At 38.1% G+C, this 20,476-nt stretch overlaps 3 protein-coding genes across 3 annotated transcripts; 2 read left to right on the top strand and 1 right to left on the bottom strand.

The window, feature by feature from the left end:
* Positions 1 to 215: 215 nt before the first annotated feature.
* Positions 216 to 2,973, top strand: LOC107043105 (zinc finger protein 512B). The gene is made up of 3 exons (XM_015264419.1): positions 216 to 243; positions 1,477 to 1,743; positions 2,689 to 2,973. The coding sequence occupies exons 1-3, from the start codon at positions 232 to 234 to the stop codon at positions 2,971 to 2,973; spliced, it is 564 nt and encodes a 187-aa protein (XP_015119905.1). The 5' UTR covers positions 216 to 231.
* A 2,425-nt stretch (positions 2,974 to 5,398) lies between these two features.
* LOC107043109 (MAGE-like protein 2) lies at positions 5,399 to 6,073 on the bottom strand. Its single transcript, XM_015264423.1, has 2 exons — positions 5,876 to 6,073; positions 5,399 to 5,803 (listed from the first exon to the last, which is right to left on the bottom strand). Exons 1-2 carry the CDS (start codon positions 6,071 to 6,073, stop codon positions 5,399 to 5,401), a joined length of 603 nt encoding a protein of 200 aa, XP_015119909.1.
* Positions 6,074 to 14,912: 8,839 nt separating this feature from the next.
* Positions 14,913 to 17,470, top strand: LOC114841470 (skin secretory protein xP2-like). The gene is made up of 3 exons (XM_029126465.1): positions 14,913 to 14,993; positions 15,094 to 15,949; positions 17,205 to 17,470. Exons 1-3 carry the CDS (start codon positions 14,913 to 14,915, stop codon positions 17,468 to 17,470), a joined length of 1,203 nt encoding a protein of 400 aa, XP_028982298.1.
* The last annotated feature ends 3,006 nt before the right edge of the window (positions 17,471 to 20,476 follow it).

Raw genomic sequence — 20,476 nt, 5'->3', positions numbered from 1 at the left:
ACACATATTTGTCACCATCAAGTTGACAATTACATAAGAAAGTGAGAAACTCTTGGTTGTTGGCCAGTGTCGCGATGTTTTTCGGGCGCTGGTTCGCGAGAGCACACACACGAGGAGTCAAACTGTGGAACACACCACCACTGAGAGCCGGGGGTTTCCACGATCAAGGTATAAAAGAAGGCATCTTCGCGATGCTCTTCACAGTTGCAATCCTGTCCAAGTCACAGCAACATGCAAACGAAGGTATTATCCTTCAGCCGTGCGGCATCACGTACGAAAAACTTTCATTGAAAAACCTAGTGAATTCGCTATCCAGTTTCTATTATTTTTTCGCCGATTCTACTGAAGAATTCCGCGATATATCTGTGCGTTTTTCTTTCTATTACGATGTTCAGTGGAAAATGTTTTACAGAAAAATTCAATAGACTGAGATTTTTCTGTACAACTATTGAAATTTTTTCTATAGAAAAATAATCGATTAAAATTTTTTAAGTACTTTCATTTGATTTTGGTATTGGAAAAGATTAATTAGTTCTGGCGAAAAATTATGTGTTCCCCTGAGGAGATCTTTTGTCGTGTTGAGTCAATTTAATCGTAGGCAAAAAGAAAGCTTCCACCGAAACATGATAATTTTCGTAGTAGTAAATGTTCTCATGAGTCATTTACATGTCTTTCGGGTAAATATATTCGTTCTACAGAGAATTATATGAGGCTTCGGGTTTATCAAGTCAACGTTATTGAGTAGTGTATATCTTTGTCCAATAAACACTTATAATTTCCATGGAACAAATGATTATTTCAAGAGGAAACTACAATTTTCTTGCCGAAAACTGTGTTATTGGCGAAACTAAATAATTTCGAGGGGACAATTTTTTTGAGAAAAAAATATTCTTTCCTCGTCAATGTATTCTTGCTATGGTATAAACCTGTGGAGTTCTCTCAGATCAAATAATTGTCGTACAATAGATTATATTTTTTCCTGCCAACAGTTGGAATTCTTCTAGGGATATTTCTGATAATCACGACAAAAATTTAATTTTTGTGAAAGATTAAATTTCCTTCTGTCAAGTTGGTTAATTTCCCTCAAGTAAATCTGTTTCACTCCATCAAATATTCTCACGTGGACCATATAGGTTTTCGACAGAGCTAATTTTTTCTCTCAGTGTAATTCACGTCGAGAAATTCCTACAGAAAAATTCGTGCAGAACAATGAAATTCTGCTGATGTGTTCTATAAAGTATCGTCTATTGGACAATTCCATCAGAAAAATTTAAACGTGTAATAACATTGCGGAAGTTTAAAATGGAATCGGCCAAGAGCTCCTAGAATTTTAAATAGAAGTTCAATAAAAAAAATCCAACAGAATTTTGTATCGAATTCGCTGGCTTCTTCGATTAAATTTTTTCATGCGTGATATCTTCATTATGAGTTCTGCGTCGCGCGTGCCACAGGAGTTGATAAACTTTCTGTGTTCAGGCTATTATTTTCGTCGCCCTGACGGCGTTTGCTCTCGCCGAAGAGAAAAAGGCCCCTGAGGACTCGAAAAAGGACAAGCGCGGACTCCTCGGTCTGGGTTACGGATACGGACAGGACAGCGGATTCGGCGGCTACTCCAGCTACTCCGGCTGGTCTGATCTCCCGTCATTCTCCTCGGGTGTGTCAACAATAATCACCAAAGAGATTCCGGTTCCGGGACCCGCCATTGCTGTCCCCATAGAGAAACACATTCCAATTCCAGTTAAGGTAATCCAAGTGCTATCTACAGTGAAATTCAAGTGATAACGACATCTTGATGCTTCCTATGATCTTGTGATCTTAAATTCCTGTGAATAATTTTTTTGTAAAATTTTTGATTCGTCCAGAACATTCTAGAAAGTGTATGGAGTGGTGTGATATACTGAGAAAAAAACATTATTTTTGCCAAGGACTTATTTGCTTGGGAGAAAAATTTATTTTTTTGGTAGTTTTCTCCAAATATTACAATTATTATGTTGAATTGTGGGATGATAATGCTACATATGACCCTCAATGAACTTCATTGACAATTACTAACATTTAGAATTATTCCAAATTATTTTACGTAAGAAAATCTCAAATTTGAAAAAATTGAAAAATGATGAAGGGTGTTTATTCAAGGTCATATCTAACATAATCACCTAGAGAAATCTTAGTATCCACTGTATTAAATTTTTCCATACATCTCCCATTCCCTGAATAATGAAAAAATACCCTACAGTACAATTCAGTAACGAAGTGGTCAAACGGTTGATGTCGACTTCGCTCTTAGCTGAGTTTTCGAAGAATATCTCAAAATCTAAGGGAGCCAGCGAAATTTTCATACCTATCTTTTTTGAAGCTCTTAATATGCTCTACCGAAAAGGTCATTACAAAAATTTCGCCATCTGCCTTAGATTGCGAGATATTCATTGAAAACTCATGAGCAGTCAAAATCGACTTAAACCGTTTGACCGCTTCGCTACTGAATTGTCACAGCTTCTCAGTGAAATCCCCATCGCCAACGAGATCAAGGCAATTAGCCTGCACCTGCACACATGCCTTCAAATGATGAAAATTTGTGCGCTTCACGCTTCGCCGAGCGCGTTTCATTAGACGTTTTCCACTCATGCGCTCTAGAATAACAGATTGCCCAATGCTAATGATAATCATTCATTCGCTGTGTCGAAACAGGTGCCGTACGCAGTGCCTGTCGATCGTCCATATCCAGTCCATATTCCCAAACCGTATCCCGTGGAGGTCACCAAGCATGTGGCGGTTCCAGTCGATCGTCCGGTACCGGTGCCCGTCAAAGTGCCAGTTCCAGCGCCGTATCCCGTGAGAGTGCCTGAACCCTATCCAGTGGAGGTCGTCAAGCACGTGGCTGTCCCGGTCTCCCAGCCCATCATCGTGGAAAAGCATCAGTCTCTTTACGCCGACCCCTGGGACTCCGGGTACTCATCATACTCTTCTTGGTAAATTGACGAGCATTCCAACAACTTTTGCCGAGGCCAGCTGAAATGTCGGGCAGCAACGGCGGATCGTCCAATGATGGGGAGTGGGAGCTGGACAAGGCGACTGTGTTCATAGCGTTAAATCGTTGACTAATTGAGAGCTTTGATCTCTTCAAGTATTCTTATGTTGCTGGAGTATGAACAAGTATTGAATGCGTGGTGTCAACCACTTTCTGTGCAATAAATATTTTTTTTCTTATGTCCATTTATTCTTCGTTTTGAGAGCAACGGTGGATTGTCTGATGATTGCGGGATATTATTGGATCATTGTCCTCTGGACATGCATCAGTGTTCAAAGATGGTTACATGTCATTTAATCCCGGAAAATTGATCCTGAACAAATTAATCCTGGTGAAAAAATCCTGAAAAGAATTATCCTGACCAATTTAATCCTGAAATGAAAATCCTGCAAAAGTAATCCCACGGCAAAAAAAATCAAAATCCAAACTTTACGACAAAAAATGAGGAGAAATAGGGAAAGAAAAGCAAAATCGACGAGAAATACTCAACACATTACACTGACTTATTTATTCAATTGAACTGCTGTCGATGCTGTCGAATGGAACATAAAAAAAACAACACAATCTTAATAATCAATTCGTAACGAATGTAGAAAATCAATTACGTTATCATAAATAATTATATCCAGACATTTAAGTTATTGAAAGCAACACCTACACCAATTTTTTAACAATAAACAATCAAAGCTATTTGAAACAAATCAAAAATCAATATTATAAGCAATTCTCTTGAGATACTTTAAAATATCATTTCTATCATAACTTTTAACAACATTCAATAGTTTTCCAATCTCCGGATCAAATCATCCAGGATCATTTCGATCAGGATGATTATGAACAGGACCATATCGCATTAGGATCAATTTGACTAGGATCATTTTGCAGGATTAATTTATCGAGGACCATTTTTACCAGGATTAAATGACGTGATACCTTCAAAGATCATCTCTAATATATGAATCAAATATGAACAAAAATATTATTATATTATTTGATTGTTTGATATATTATATTATATGTATGCACGTATGAAAAAATCTTATGGAGAATTCGAAAATTTCCTATAGGATTTTTCTGACGGGATTTCCTATAGGATTCACTATAGGGTTTTGTATAGAAAGTAACACACAAAATTGAAACTCGAAACCAATCGATCACGAGGGTCAGGATTAGGGTCATAAATCGGAGAGGAAATTCTATAGGGAATCCTGTGGGAAATCCTATCAGAAAAATCCTATAGGAAATTCTATAGCATTTTTTCATGCGTGTAATCAAATATAAAATATAATAAAATGTATCTAACATATGATGATGATGACGATGAGCTGGATACGGCGATATATGTTCATGACATTAACTCGACTAATTAATGAGCTTCGAATCCATAATATTATCATTTATCCCGAGTGGAGACTTCGGAATTATCCCGCGCATGTCACCACTGAACAGATCGAACGCTCCGTTCACTAGGAAAGCGTCAATCGGTAATGAAGTGAACCTGGAGAATTTCTTACACGAATCTCGGCAGGAATCTGCATGGGGAAGGAACGCGTGTACGAAAGAATTTCAGAGAAAAATCTTGCGAATTGAGTAGAAAATCCTAATGGATTTCTTTTGAATTTCTAATGACACGGAAATTTATTCAACCGTTCACATTTTTAAAAACTCGAATTCCTCAGCCATTTAGGTCATTATCGCTCTCACTAATTACTCAAATTAATAAAATAAATGAAAGATCAAAGAAATTCTATTTAACTTCTATTCAAAATTCTATTAGTTTCTGGTTGATTCTATTAAAGAATTCCGCAGCTTTACTGCAGGGTTTTTTTATTATAGAAAATGTTCAATAGAAACAATTTAATGGAAAAAATCACTAGGATTTGTCGAGATGAATTTTCTCATTTTTTTAGAGCTCCCAGATCAATCCTTTTATTAAGCGTTGGCGTTGTCCATTTTTTTTCTCGGGAAATTTGTTTAGTTAGAAATAAAAGAAACGACGAAAGGACAGAAACGCGGCGCCGCGTCGCCCGGCGCAAGTGCGTCTCCGTCGACCGCTCGAGCGGCAGTGTTGCTACAACTACTGCCGCACTTGAAATGCGCGCATAGCGTTAAGCGCCAGCGTGGCAACAGCGCGCTCGCTTCAACCCAGCGGCCGCACTAATCGTGCGACGGATGAAGGCAGGCGGCCGAGCGCGATTGATCGAGGGTAAATTCACACCGAAATTCACACTGAAATAATCGGCAATAATCAGGTCCCAACAGATGATGTATCAAAAACTTTAATATCACCAGCATCAATCGTAACAACAAGAGAAAGAAACAAACAGCATGAAAAATTTATTTACAAAGGATGCGAGCATCACTGAGAAATCACTCGTGCGGCTGAACAACAATGGGCTGCGATGCATCGAACTTCTTCCCCTCTCCCTCCTCCTCATGCGGTGCACTGCGCTGATAAGAATGGGACGCCTCATGTTGCGACTCCCCATCGACATGATTCAACTCGCCGTGACTCGATTCCTCATGCGTGTGAAAGGGAACGATATGAGGTACTGGATATGGCAGTGGTTGGGAAATCTTGACACTGTGAGGCACAGGGTACGGCTGCGGATACGGAAGAGGTTTAGTCAGCAGCAGTGGTACCTGCTGAGGCAGCTCCACAGGGACGTGCTTGGAGACTTCGTAAGGCACATGCTCCGGAACTTTCACAATCTGAGGAACCGGGATCGGGAAGGGATGGTTCACTGGTACCGGCACGGGAACGTGGACGGGCACCTCAATAAAAAAAATAATTGATTGAAGATTAGTGACGTAATTAACTCGAAGGAGTTCGATTGATGTACTCACCTTGACAGGATACGGCACAGGAACCTTGACGGCAATGGTTTTTGTTATTTTCACGACTTTCGTGGGAATTTCTTTGAGATGAACAGACTGGGATATCAACTTGTGCCCGGAAAACCCGTGGGAATGTCCGTATGAATCATCGTAGGCACTCACCATGACAAATGCTATTGTCAGAATTGAGGTACTCAGGATATTCATGACGCTGATATTGTTGGAAATCAATGAGAGGAAGTGTACTGCAAATGAGAGCAGTCTGTTACTTATATACAAGGACCTTCACTGACGTTCACGATGAAAGCAATCACTTCCTGGTGCCACTGACATTCGCTATGTTCACTGTTGTTGCTCCTTAATTTTTTCCCCCGCAATTCTCTTCCTTTCTTCGAGCGGTTGAGCTGTTTGAATAGATCGATCGCGTGGGATTTTTCAATCGGGGAATTGAGGGGGTTTAAGTGTCCCTGTTGGTGGATGTACTTGTGTTTAAAATTGATTAAGTTGTGTCGCCAGTTTTTATGGGTCTTCTCGTCGTTGGGTTTCCGGATTGCATCTACTTTATGAGTGGAGCTGAATTTTAGAAGGTGGTAATGGAATTGGACGGATCGGTGAAAGGATTCCAGGATATTTATACGTGACGCGGTATCTTTCGGGCATTTAGACTGGAAATGCGGTGATCGTTGATGTGAATTCAACCACTCGCCGAAATCGGGTTGGATTCTGGTGAATTTTCATGGAAAATGTACAATTCTGGCTAATTTTTTAGTTTAAATTGTTTCACGGTTTATTAGTATTCATAATGTCCCTGAAATTCACATTTCTGGTCAGAAATAGACAAGTGTTGATTGATATTCAAAACAAGTATGTTATAGAATGTGATTCTTTATCCGAAGAATTTGTAACAATTTTGCGAATTAAAATTTTTAATTTTCAGCCTTTCTTTGCTAAATATTTTTCAGATCGAGATACTTCTTTATAATTCCCCTCCCCCCTCCCCCAATTATGTTCAAGTTTATCGGCGAGAAAGAAAATTGAAAAAATTCCACAGGTTTTTGCATTTTTTTAATGAAAATATCCAATAGAAATTATTGTATACAAAAAAACAATAGAATTTGATTTTTCTATTCAAGTTATTCTATTGAGATATTTTGGGTAGGAGACCGTGGCTCAAATTTGCCAAGTTTTTGTGTTTTATTTTTTCAATGGAAAGAGGAGAAAAATTTAGTGGACAAAAAATAGAAAATTTATTTCGACAAATTCCTATGGAAAATGTCTGAATAGGGAAAAGTTATATAAAAAGATCAAATTCTACCGATTTTTTTCTATAAAATGGTTTCTATCGAATATTTTCTTTTTAAACAAACGCGCGGTGAAACTGCGGATTTTTTAAAATAGCAATCGGCGAAAAACTGATACAATTTTCAATGAGCAATCATAATTTTCGATTGAAAATCTATAGAATTCTATTAAAAATCTATAGATTTTCTATAGATAATCTAGTGATTTTTATGAGAACAAAAATTTGTAAAATTCTGAAAATCTTGAAAAGATTGCACCTCTTGCTCATCCCGTGCGCTCCCCACTCGAATTGAAAGGGAAATTTCCTCCGCACACGCCCCACGCCTCTGAGATTAATCGGAGAAAGAATATAGAGACGTAACATTGGAAAGGGGTGTGGCTGGAGTTAGCATGAATGTATCAATTTCCATTTCACTCACCGGAGAAAGGGTTCAAACTTGAGAACTCGATCCACCTGATGGAAGTCATCTCCGACTGGTCAGCAGAAACGAGAGTGAAGCTGATTCTTTGCGTCTATTAATAGCTAGAATGTATGACGTTTCATGTGAAAAGTGTGCAAGTCCTTCGATGAAACAACTCCCGAAGTGACTGATCATTCATTATTTTTTTCTGTGCAGTTTCGTGAGAAACTCATCTGTTCCCCAATTTCGGGAGAAAAAATTCTGACGAGACCGTAATCAATCCTGATCATCAGCGATGATCGCTCGCAACAATGACAAAATCATTCATCATTTCTGTGGTTAAAGGTCACGACGGAATGGACTGAGTAGATCTCAGTGATCGACTCAGGCGGAGGTTCATTGAAAAACAATAAGTCTTCTCGGGATTGCACAAGACGCTGACCAGCATTGTAGCCTTGAAGGTTACTCAGTGCGCCACGGCGCTGCTGCGGCAATCGGGCTCCACAAAATGGCAGACACTCGACACGGCAAATGTTTTCCCGATTTTTTAAATAAACAAGAGGGCATTTTCCCTTCATAAAAAATCCAGTGTAACGCTTTTTGAAACCAATCTATTCGGCGTATTGTGTCATTAGGTTTTTTATAAGTGATGATAACATACATTACAGATATTATGATAATACTATATTATATTATATTCGATACTATACTATATTATAATGCTTTAGGCATATATAATGGTATATGTAATATAACACGATATTGTATACTCAATGTATGTTATTATTGTTATCAGTTTATTTTTTTTATTATTATCTGCATTATATTTCATAATACATATAGTACTCTATATGATAATTGATATTTCTTTATTAGAGACCCAACAGCCTAGACAATTCTTCTGAGAGAAATGGTTCACGCACGAAAAAATTAGTGTAAGACTGAAATCGAAGCGCCACTAGCTGAAGAGATGAGAGGGCGTCTGCGTAGTCCGCGGGGCCGATCCCGTTAAAAAATAAATACAATTTAATTGAACAAGATGATGTAAAACGATAAATGACATGCAATAATTGTTAATTTATTAGCAAAAATAGCTGTGATAAATAAAGAGAAAAAAAATCCCACTTTTTTTTCTCATTTTTTCATTGAAGAAATCTAACAAAAAACTTGGAAAATTTAAACAGAGGAATTTTTATGAAAACTATTTCAATAGAATGAGTTGTATAATGGAATCGACCAGAAACAAAATATAAAAACACATTCGCTGGAAATAAAATCTCTTGTTTAAACAGCGAAGAAATGAATTAATTACTTCATACGATTGAAATATTTTCATAGAAATAAATATATGAGTTAATCTTTTTTTTTTTTAACGGTGAAAATGGATTTTTTTTAAATCAAATAATTTTATTTCATTAATCCGCAATCTCAATGTCAGTACCGAAACAAATCCTCGGTATTTTTTGCTCTCCGATTCCTGAAACTGCTCTCAGTAAGCCGCAATTAAGATTTGAATGGTAACTCATCAAGCAGAATTCGATTTTTCAATGCCAGATATAAAAATGCAATTATGAGCGGGGAAGAATGGACGCGTATGCAGACAGTGAAAAGACGCTATCAATAACGAATTACCGGCGGGGGTATTGTCCAATCGGGGACGGCTCCAGAGAATTGGATATTTCGTTAATTCATGACACTTGAGGAATCTTAATTCAAAGATGTCTTTAATTCACCGGCCTTGATCGCACCCAACGGTAGGCTTGATTGCGATATTATTGAATTAATTGAACATAAATTGAAAACTAAATTTTCCAAAAATACGTTTGTATTTCGGGATTTTATTAGGAAACCAATGGTAATTCACGTACGAATAAATTTTTGAGGAAATCGTTGCGCATTCGTCAGGAAATTATCTTTTGGAAATTCTATTTTTTCTCTTATATATTTCGTATTGATTTTAATTACCAAATTGAATAAGAAAATATCTAGAAAAAAATCAACAGATTTGCTTTTTCAATTCAATTTATCCTCTTGAATTTTTTTCTCATATGAAAACCCATCGCGAGACATTTTTCAACTTCAAGCAAATCAGATAAATTTTGTAGAAAAATTTCAATCACCGATTTTTTTTTCTATCGGACATTCTTCTATTGCGACACATCCGAATATTTTTGGAAAAAAAATCGTAAAACAAACAGATTTTCAAGGATGAGCCCGAGAATCCAACAGATGTATGTGTAAGAATTATCGTCTCCAACTACACGTTATTTCGAAATTTCCCTCGAAACAAATCAAGTTTTCTAATCTCTCTCGTTTACCTAATACTCCCGGAATGTTATTCAGTTTCAAGCTCATCAGCATGATCATCTATCCCAAAAATTTGCCTCAGGATAGATGGTAATTATGCATCTGCATTCTATATGTGGCATGGCCTCGCTTCATGACATTCAGAGAATTCTTTAATATTCCATCAGTTATGAATTTGCATTATTGGCATGTAATCTCGGAGATGAGAGGGCCCCGGAACAAGTTTGAACCATTTAAAACCCATCAGTGAATCGTCGGCATCACGTGAGTATTTCGGAGAATGAGGATCTGAACCAGTCTTACGTAACATTGTGTTTACGGACTGATGCTGTCTATTTTTGTTACAATTTTTGATGAATTAATTGATGAATATGTTCTGTCATTTCACCGTTACATTACGAGTTATTTGCCTTCTTTTCTATTTCAGCTGTAGCAACACCTTTTTTGAATGAAAAGCGGCCTTTTCAATTCGAATTATAACATATTTATTTTTCATTTTCAACAGAATTCGTCACGGGAAACTTGTGACTGGCCATCACCCGAGGGCCTTATAGGCCTCGCTATGTCGTACGTTATCGAATAATGGCATAACATAAAGTTTTATTATTTCAATATTTAATTGAAAGAACCAGTAATGAAATCAAGAGTAATGCCCACGAAGGGATTTGAGCACTCACCCCTTCAAATTACCAACTTGCTACTTTAACCTATGGAGCTATAATTAAAATAGACAAGAGCACAAGAGACATGTCGTAGCTCAATTGGTAAGAGTATCAGTTCCGCAATCTGAAGGTTGCGAGTTCAAAACTTGCTGCCGCTAGATTATATCGTTTCATTAAAATTTAATGACAATTTTTTTAGACAAGAACACAGTGTTATATTCCCTTTCAAGTCATGTAAATGCGAGAATCATCGATTAAATGATGATGTCTTTTTGATCATCAATTAAATGAGGATGTTTTTTAAATCAGGAATTAGTGAATCGATCGAATTTTATACGCAAGTGTATTCATATTTTTATTCATCGTGATAGGAGACGGCAAAACGAATGTATTTCGCTCAGGAGAATATTTTTTATGCTGAAAATACTATTCATTAGATGCAAATAACGTTTATTAAATTTAAAAGAAATCGTTGTCAAAAAGAAAAACGTCAAGTCCTTGATTTCCACGACGATTTCATGACGATATTTCCAAGTATGTTATCAATAATGATCACGGCCGAGAATGCCTCCACGCAAGAATGTCACGATTACTTCATTATGACTCCCCATGTCCCGTTTGGAAATTGGGCCCAGACTGGGGGCTATAAGTGTTCTGTAAGTGCTTCACGGTACTTGACGATTATTATGAAAACATTTATCTTGAGTTATTATCTCAATGGAGTGAAATTCGAATGGAGGATATGGGATATTCTCTTGAACTGGATTATGGACATCGATAATTCTTAAGAATATTTTAGAAAATTATTGTCAATTGTCGAACGATTTCCGGTTTAATTTCCCTAAATGCGACTACTTTCGCTCATGTTGAAGTTGTATTAATGAATTCTTGTTGAGTCGTTGAGTGCAACGAGCTAAAATAAATTTGAAATATCCAAAAAAAAATTATTCGACATTGACAATTTTTGTGTGCATTTTAGCTTTAATGAATGCAAAAAATCAATTCATGAAAAAATTAATTGATGGAGTGGAACAGATTTACTTGAGGAAAAGGACTCAACTTGATAAAAGGGACTTTAATATCTTTCACGAAAATAAAATTTTTGTCGTGATCATCAGAAATATCCCTAGAAGAATTCCAACTGTTGGCAGGAAAAAGTATAATCTATTTAACGACAATCATTTGATCTGAGAGAACTACATAGGTTTATACCGTAGAAAGAATGCATTGACGAGGAAAGAATATTTTTTCCCAAAAAAGTTGTCCCCTCGGAATCATTTAGTTTTGCCAATAACACAGTTATCGGCAAGAAAATTGTAGTATCCTCTTGACATTATCATTTGTTCCCCGGAAATTATAAGTATTCATTGGACAAAGATATACACTACTCAATAAGATTGACTTGATAAAACCGGAGCCTCATATAATTCTCTGTAGAACGAATGTATTTACCCGAAAGACATAAATGTCTCACGAGAACAATTACTACTACGAAAATTTCTTTTTTGTCCACGAGTAAATTGATTCATTACGACAAAAGATCTCTACAGGGGGACCTATAATTTTTCGGTAGAACTAATTTTTTCTCCGAGTGTAGAATCACCGAAAAACTAATAGAATTTTCAATAGATTCACTGGAATTTTCAAGCGAATGCGCTAGACTTTCCACGAAATTTTTTCGTACCTGCGCTTCAACGAATGTCAAAGTATCAATCCGAAACGTTTACGAGAATTCAACGGTGAAAAAATATCAGTGGGAAATAGCTGTGTTCACTTTAAAGTTCAAAGGGAAATATTTCATCGGTGTATTTTCAAATCCACGAGAAAACTTTCTCTATCCCCAATACATTAGCGTCATCTTCACTCATGGATTGATGAAAATATTTTTTGGAAAGTTTTCGTCTGAAGAAATGAAAAATATTGTTATGTATCTTCACCGGGTACACGGAAATTATTCGGAATGACAGTTCATGCGCTGCGAAGATTTTGTTGTCCTTCTCTTTGGGCCATTCAACGCTTATGATAATTGTACCCTCGAAGGAGAGGGTAATGGATATTACAAGGATTATTCTCGGTATTAACGCAGTCCATTAAAGCTTTCATGTGGGGACTCGTGAGAATGCATTGCCTGATAAAAGTATTTGCAATTTAGAGCGAATAAAACGGTCAGGTTCGTCCAGGGGAGCGGCGGGACGAAGTGAAACGATTTCTGTTTTTCTTTAATTAACAATATCTTTGTTTATAAATGCATTCATTAAAAGCTTCAATAAAACAGCCTAGCGCTTTCTCTACGGAATTCTGTTGAAGATATTTTAGAATTCGATTAAACGATTCTATTTGTTTCTTTGCGCCAGGTTTATTAGAAATTACTCTGAGAAAAAAATTCTAATATCTGAAACATATTTACTTGAGACAAGTAATTTTTCTTGAATGTTCTACTCAATTCTTGTACTCAAGTATCATTTTGTCGGAAATGAACTCACTCAAATCGCGTAGAAGAATCGTCAAACTTCAAGTATTTATTGTTTTCCTGATTTTTTTATGCACTTCCAATATTTCGATATGAAATATATTTATGATCTAACATGGAACGATAACGATAAATGAGAATTCTTAGATTTAAGCCATTGAAAATAATTTACTTCTCTCGGTGTATGCAACCTCCTCCCGCAGTTTTAAATAGACGTGTGCGGTGGTGCTGAAATTTTCCAAGTGTCGAGGAAAATATTCAAATGTTCGCGCTTTGCAGAAATCTGTTTGAAATTATTGAGTTGGAATTGATCAATTGTTTTATCATGTCGATGTGGAAATTAATTCGATACAAATGCTCATGTAATTAATCCAAATTAATATATGACATCTGGATTTGTTCACATAAGTTAACGACTGGCATCGTTATTGGTTATTAATTTATTGATAAATTATAATTAATTAATAATTAATAATAATATCAGTAATTATAATTACAATTTATGGATAAATTATAATTATAATTAATTTATTGATATATTAATTTTACAAATGAAAAGAATAAAAAATTGAGTAAAGAAAACTCAGAAAATTCATGGCGTGAGATTCAAAAAATATAATCTATTGAGGATAGAAGACCTCAATAACTTATGAGAATGCAATAAAGTAAATCATTTAGAATTTTTTCCGAAAATCCACAGGGGCAAACTTTTACGTGCTATTGTCTTGGGATATACCTTAACAAGAAATCGGGAAATGATGCATCATATCCGTGAATGAAACAAAAAATGTGAGAAAAATTAAGGAAGAGGGACCGTGTCGGCGTTGGTAAGCTACGGTCGGTGATCGCGGCCCATCGGATGCTCTCCCAAAAAGTATTTGGGGGACCTCGAGAAAGAAGATGGGCGCGTGGGGGAGGTCAGGCAGGAGACGGAGAAAAAGTCGAATGAAAAAATCTAGTTCTTGCCAATGCCATGAGAATTTCGACATGTGAAGAAGGGAGCATCGGATTCATATAAAAGATCGGGATGACTGTTCGAAGGTACTCAACTCTCAACGAAACATCAACCGATAAACATGAAGCTGATTCTTTCGTTAGTGGTGAGTGGTGTTAATCAGTGGTGTTAATTACTAATCAAATGCTCCCGAACTTCAGCTATTAACTTCAATTTTTTAATCAATTATTTGATAATAAATTAGTGAATTTATTCGTTAATAAGTGATTTTTTCGGCTCCAATTTTTGTCATTATTCATTATTTTCGATCTATCAAAGTATCAAAAATATCAATAAAAAGACTTCGTTCATGTAAAATGAGAGATTAATGAATTCACTCATTACTAATGACATCAATTAATTTTTCCTCAATAAATTGATGAAAAATTATTCGATTTATTCGTTACTAAGTGTATTAGAACGAAAAGAAGTATTAGAGAGTATCAGTAAGATTCAATTCATTAAACCTCATCCCATAATGAAACGGTAAATAATTGAGAAATTAGTCAACTCATTAATAATGACACTAATTAATTCTTCAATTAACGAATTACCATTTGTTACTAACGTCGATCACCACCTACTGGGCGCTGACGCTAGTCATTTTCCTCCTCCCAAAATCTTCACTAAATTCGAAACCAAAGCTTCGTCTCGTTAATTCCCAAAAGGTTGTCTTCAATAACAGTGATTCGACCTATGATTATACTCCCCCAAACGTTCCCACCCATAGGATTTCTCCCCCAACCGATAACACTCACGCTCTCTCGAAAAAATAAAACCGTCGATTTCCGGTTTTTTGTCGCCCAGATTTGCCTTTTCGGCACAGCTCTGAGCGCATCCGCTCTTAAGGTGAAGCGAGACATTCTCCCGGGTGACCCGCGGTACGGAACTGATTACCATCACCATCACCATGGCTCATCATCGGCGCCATCCAACGCCTACGGGCCGCCAAACCACCAGGCTGGAACCCCCATCGGCGGTGGTCACCATGGTCAGTCCACGGTGAGTTAATCCCGCGATTAAATCACGAGTACATCGTTCAGATGGTCGTGAACACGTGACTTATGAATTCTACGATTTTGTGACAACAGCAACAGAACGTCCAGGTGAGCGCACCCTCGGCGACTTACCTCCCTGCCGCTCCCCAGCAGTACCATGCAGCCCCATCGGCTCCAGTCCAGAATCAATACCACCAACAGGCGGCCCCGGCCCAGAACCACTACCACCACCAACAGTCTGCCCCGGCCCAGAGCCATCACCACCACCAACAGGCCGCCCCTGCCCAGAACAACTTCCGCCAGGCTGCCCCAGCCCCTCAGGCCAGCCGTGCCTACCTGGCCCCAGCCCCCCAACGCCAGTCTCGCCCAGCGCCCCAACGCCAGTCAGCCCCCGCCCCTCAGCGTCAGGCAGCCCCAGCCGCTCCCCAGCAGTCCAGGCAGTACCTAGCTCCAGTCGCTCAACAGTCCCGCCCTGCTCCCGTTCAGCAAAGACAATCCGCTCCCCAGGCTTCTAGACAGTACTTCGCTCCCGCTGCACCAGCCCAGAACTATCGGCCAGCACCAGCTCCAGTCCAGAGTTATAGGCCAGCCCCAGCTCCAGTTCAGAGTTATCAGCCAGCCCCAGCTCCAGTTCAGAGTTATCAGCCAGCCCCAGCTCCAGTTCAGAGTTATCAGCCAGCCCCGGCTCCAGTTCAGAGCTACCAGCCAGCTCCAGTCCAGAGCTACCAACCGGCTCCAGCTCCAGTCCAGAGCTACCAGCCAGCTCCAGTCCAGAGCTACCAGCCAGCTCCAGCTCCAGTCCAGAGCTACCAGCCAGCCCCAGCTCCAGTCCAGAGCTACCAGCCAGCTCCAGCTCCAGTACAGAGCTACCAGCCAGCCCCAGCACCAGTCCAGACCTACCAGCCAGCTCCAGTCCAGAGCTACCAGCCAGCCCAAGCTGCCGTCCACGGTATGTAGAGACTAGCCATGTTTCTTCTCATCACCTTCCTCAGTCATATCAAATTATGTCCTCAATGGAGGATTGAGAGATTGTGGGTTGCGAATTTGATCCCAAGTGGAACTAAATATTTTAACCTGAGGCTCTGGTGAGCGAGAGGTTGCTAATAGAGTAACCGCCTTTACCGACATGGGTTTCCTGTGGTTTGTGGTTCCTCTTGCTCAAAGTTATTAATATTTTTTTAAATCAAAGAGCACATTGATCTTTATTGTCATTTCCTGGGGATTAATGTCCTTTGATTTTGAAAAGTAAGCGGCCTTTTGTCGGCCCTCGAGTGGTCGCGATCTTCACCGAACGTAATTGGTCGCATGGTAACAGAATCCGGGGATTCCCCGCGTAGTTTACGATTTCATGAAGAAAAAAAAGTCGGCAAAAATATTAATTTCACGGGTATGAGTGATTTTGAACCTTCAACACATAAGAAACGGAGATATAAACGAGGAACTGTTATTGATAAACTAAGAACTCGATCTTAGTAGACGCAAAAAGGTTTAATTTTGAGGTTAAACACGGGGATTTTTAGCGAATCGAGTTTTCAAAGCATTTTAATAGATTATTTGTGAATCTGGACCAAAATCAATTCTTAATGTGTTCAATATAATTTTATGGTAAACTAGAATAAGTGCAATTTTCTTCGAAAGATTTTTTTTGCTAAATCGCTTCCACAATTTGTTGAGAAACGCTTTAACCAAAAAAACCCATTTTCGAGAAAAATGTACTTATCCTAGTTTACCAATTCACCACAGAATTGAGAGTAAAAATCCAAATTTTTATCAATTTTTCACTCACGAAGTTTTTACATGAGAGAAAAAAAATCGAAAAACGGCGGGGATTCCCCCATTGTGCGAGCACTTGAGGGTTAACCTTTATCAGGATCTAAAACCAACACATTACTGGAAACCATAAATGCGACAATGAATTTCACTGCTCAACTTAAAAGCCATTCGCTTGAAAGGACATTTTTAGTTTCACAGTTTTTTCTCCGGAACAAACCATTAGTCCACATTGAGCAATAGGTCGAATTATATCACGTGACATAAAATTGTGCAATTCTATTGGTCAAAATCGTACCGCAAAAATAATCTCAAGAAAATATCTCTCTCGATAGAATTAAACAAGCCATCCTACTCTCGACATCAGGATAATTAATATCAATATACGAATATTATTTCACAATTTAATGAATGGAAATTGTCACTCCCAACAGTTGAGGCCGCCCCAGCGCCAGCATACGAGCAGCCCCAGGCATCCAGCCAATCATCAGAATACGAGACCATCAGCTTCAGTCAATCGGTTGATAATCTTTCAAGCTTCGAAAATAATGCCGCAACCATCGCAGACTCATCCTCCGATTATACTAACATTCAATCATTTTTCCAGGCACCACAGGTGCAAGACTCAGGCTTCGATAGCCAGTCATCAAGCCAAGGATCCTCTCAACTCATTGGATCCAACGGCGGATACGTTTACTAAAAAGCCCAGGAGGATGTTCTTCTTCGCAAGGCATTTGTCGGCACCAAGTTTTTTTTTAATCTCAGATGAAATCGATTCAAGTAGCACAAATTGTTTTCGCATTGCATCATCGACATGAATTAATGAGATGAAAATTGAAGAGTTGAGAACTCCCAACAAGACCAGCGGATTGCCTCTTAATGCGTTACGTCATGTGCCATCCAGAATTTGGCTACAGGTGAATCCATAAAAAAATGCTAACTATTTGTAAGAAGAAACTTGTAATTTTTGTACGTAAATAAAACTCCAAAAAAAAACTCTTCTTACAAACATTTTTTCAGCTGTCATTCCTCCTGTCTTTGAATGCCGCATTCACCAAATGCATGTATATGCAATATATTTTTGGTAATGAATTAGCAATTCGCTTCTGAATGGAGTTTTATTTGAGATTCTATTTTAAATTGAATTCAATAAATCATTGAATTCAACATTGCCTCAAAGTTGGCAGCCAACATTACCCAGATATTAAAATTTTTTACCTTTCCGTGAATATTGGTTTCAAAATAAATTTTTAACAAGAGATGAGAGAATCAATCTCATGATCGAACTCCTGCGGTCAAAATTAGTTATCCTGGCACAAAAAATTGAAAATTTCGGATTTGACGAATACAATGCTTCCATTCGGAAGCAATAAAGGCAAATAATTGGATTGGCCCATTCGTTGTCGGTCTCAAGTGCAAGAGATATAGGATCGGACTAACAATGAGTCATATAGGAGTTAGATTACTGCCTTTTAATATATTCAATTAGAACATCGATAGGTGTGTCCCCTCAAAAAGCGAAAATCTGACCCTTTGAGAATCTGAAAAAAAAAACTTCTTCAGTTTTCACTTTTTCCACGTACTTTTGAGAGTTCTGAATGGCCCGTCGCTTAAATAGTTGGAATCAACGTTCTCCCGGCTAAAAAATTCGATTTAGGCGAAAGTCGACTTTCCCCCTGGAAAAACGGAAAATCTGCCCCTTTGAAAATCTGAAAAAAAAACTTTTTCAGTTTTCCCTTTTTCCACATACTTTTGAGAGTTCTGAATGGCCCGTCGCTTAAATAGTTGGAATCAACGTTCTCCCGGCTAAAAAATTCGATTTAGGCGAAAGTCGACTTTCCCCCTGGAAAAACGGAAAATCTGCCCCTTTGAAAATCTGAAAAAAAAACTTTTTCAGTTTTCCCTTTTTCCACATACTTTTGAGAGTTCTGAATGGCCCGTCGCTTAAATAGTTGGAATCAACGTTCTCCCGGCTAAAAAATTCGATTTAGGCGAAAGTCGACTTTCCCCCTGGAAAAACGGAAAATCTGCCCCTTTGAAAATCTGAAAAAAAAACTTTTTCAGTTTTCCCTTTTTCCACATACTTTTGAGAGTTCTGAATGGCCCGTCGCTTAAATAGTTGGAATCAACGTTCTCCCGGCTAAAAAATTCGATTTAGGCGAAAGTCGACTTTCCCCCTGGAAAAACGGAAAATCTGCCCCTTTGAAAATCTGAAAAAAAAACTTTTTCAGTTTTCCCTTTTTCCACATACTTTTGAGAGTTCTGAATGGCCCGTCGCTTAAATAGTTGGAATCAACGTTCTCCCGGCTAAAAAATTCGATTTAGGCGAAAGTCGACTTTCCCCCTGGAAAAACGGAAAATCTGCCCCTTTGAAAATCTGAAAAAAAAACTTTTTCAGTTTTCCCTTTTTCCACATACTTTTGAGAGTTCTGAATGGCCCGTCGCTTAAATAGTTGGAATCAACGTTCTCCCGGCTAAAAAATTCGATTTAGGCGAAAGTCGACTTTCCCCCTGGAAAAACGGAAAATCTGCCCCTTTGAAAATCTGAAAAAAAAACTTTTTCAGTTTTCCCTTTTTCCACATACTTTTGAGAGTTCTGAATGGCCCGTCGCTTAAATAGTTGGAATCAACGTTCTCCCGGCTAAAAAATTCGATTTAGGCGAAAGTCGACTTTCCCCCTGGAAAAACGGAAAATCTGCCCCTTTGAAAATCTGAAAAAAAAACTTTTTCAGTTTTCCCTTTTTCCACATACTTTTGAGAGTTCTGAATGGCCCGTCGCTTAAATAGTTGGAATCAACGTTCTCCCGGCTAAAAAATTCGATTTAGGCGAAAGTCGACTTTCCCCCTGGAAAAACGGAAAATCTGCCCCTTTGAAAATCTGAAAAAAAAACTTTTTCAGTTTTCCCTTTTTCCACATACTTTTGAGAGTTCTGAATGGCCCGTCGCTTAAATAGTTGGAATCAACGTTCTCCCGGCTAAAAAATTCGATTTAGGCGAAAGTCGACTTTCCCCCTGGAAAAACGGAAAATCTGCCCCTTTGAAAATCTGAAAAAAAAACTTTTTCAGTTTTCCCTTTTTCCACATACTTTTGAGAGTTCTGAATGGCCCGTCGCTTAAATAGTTGGAATCAACGTTCTCCCGGCTAAAAAATTCGATTTAGGCGAAAGTCGACTTTCCCCCTGGAAAAACGGAAAATCTGCCCCTTTGAAAATCTGAAAAAAAAACTTTTTCAGTTTTCCCTTTTTCCACATACTTTTGAGAGTTCTGAATGGCCCGTCGCTTAAATAGTTGGAATCAACGTTCTCCCGGCTAAAAAATTCGATTTAGGCGAAAGTCGACTTTCCCCCTGGAAAAACGGAAAATCTGCCCCTTTGAAAATCTGAAAAAAAAACTTTTTCAGTTTTCCCTTTTTCCACATACTTTTGAGAGTTCTGAATGGCCCGTCGCTTAAATAGTTGGAATCAACGTTCTCCCGGCTAAAAAATTCGATTTAGGCGAAAGTCGACTTTCCCCCTGGAAAAACGGAAAATCTGCCCCTTTGAAAATCTGAAAAAAAAACTTTTTCAGTTTTCACTTTTTCAGAACCAAAGCCTCGACTCGGGATCGAGTTTCGGCAGGGATGAAAAAAATAATCCTATTATGCAAGACAAAACGTAAAAAACAGATAAAAATGGAAGACCACATTTTCGTACGTAAATAAAACTCT

The sequence above is a fragment of the Diachasma alloeum genome, unplaced genomic scaffold (genome assembly GCF_001412515.2).
Source record: "Diachasma alloeum isolate Michigan unplaced genomic scaffold, Dall2.0 Dall_scaffold_00547, whole genome shotgun sequence".
Lineage (NCBI taxonomy): Eukaryota > Metazoa > Arthropoda > Insecta > Hymenoptera > Braconidae > Diachasma > Diachasma alloeum.
The sequence above is the reverse complement of the archived record's forward strand: the minus strand, read 5'-3'. Positions and strand labels throughout refer to the sequence as shown.

Bases quoted from the DNA above. Each gene is read 5' to 3' on its own strand.
- LOC107043105 (XM_015264419.1), top strand. The intron at 1,744-2,688 runs GTAATCCAAGTG...GTGTCGAAACAG, and splicing joins ACATTCCAATTCCAGTTAAG to GTGCCGTACGCAGTGCCTGT.
- LOC107043109 (XM_015264423.1), bottom strand. From the start codon at position 6,073: ATGAATATCCTGAGTACCTCAATTCTGACAATAGCATTTGTCATGGTG. The intron at 5,804-5,875 runs GTGAGTACATCA...TTTTTTATTGAG, and splicing joins CTGTGCCGTATCCTGTCAAG to GTGCCCGTCCACGTTCCCGT.
- LOC114841470 (XM_029126465.1), top strand. From the start codon at position 14,913: ATGGCTCATCATCGGCGCCATCCAACGCCTACGGGCCGCCAAACCACC. The intron at 14,994-15,093 runs GTCAGTCCACGG...TTGTGACAACAG, and splicing joins CATCGGCGGTGGTCACCATG to CAACAGAACGTCCAGGTGAG. The intron at 15,950-17,204 runs GTATGTAGAGAC...CACTCCCAACAG, and splicing joins AGCCCAAGCTGCCGTCCACG to TTGAGGCCGCCCCAGCGCCA.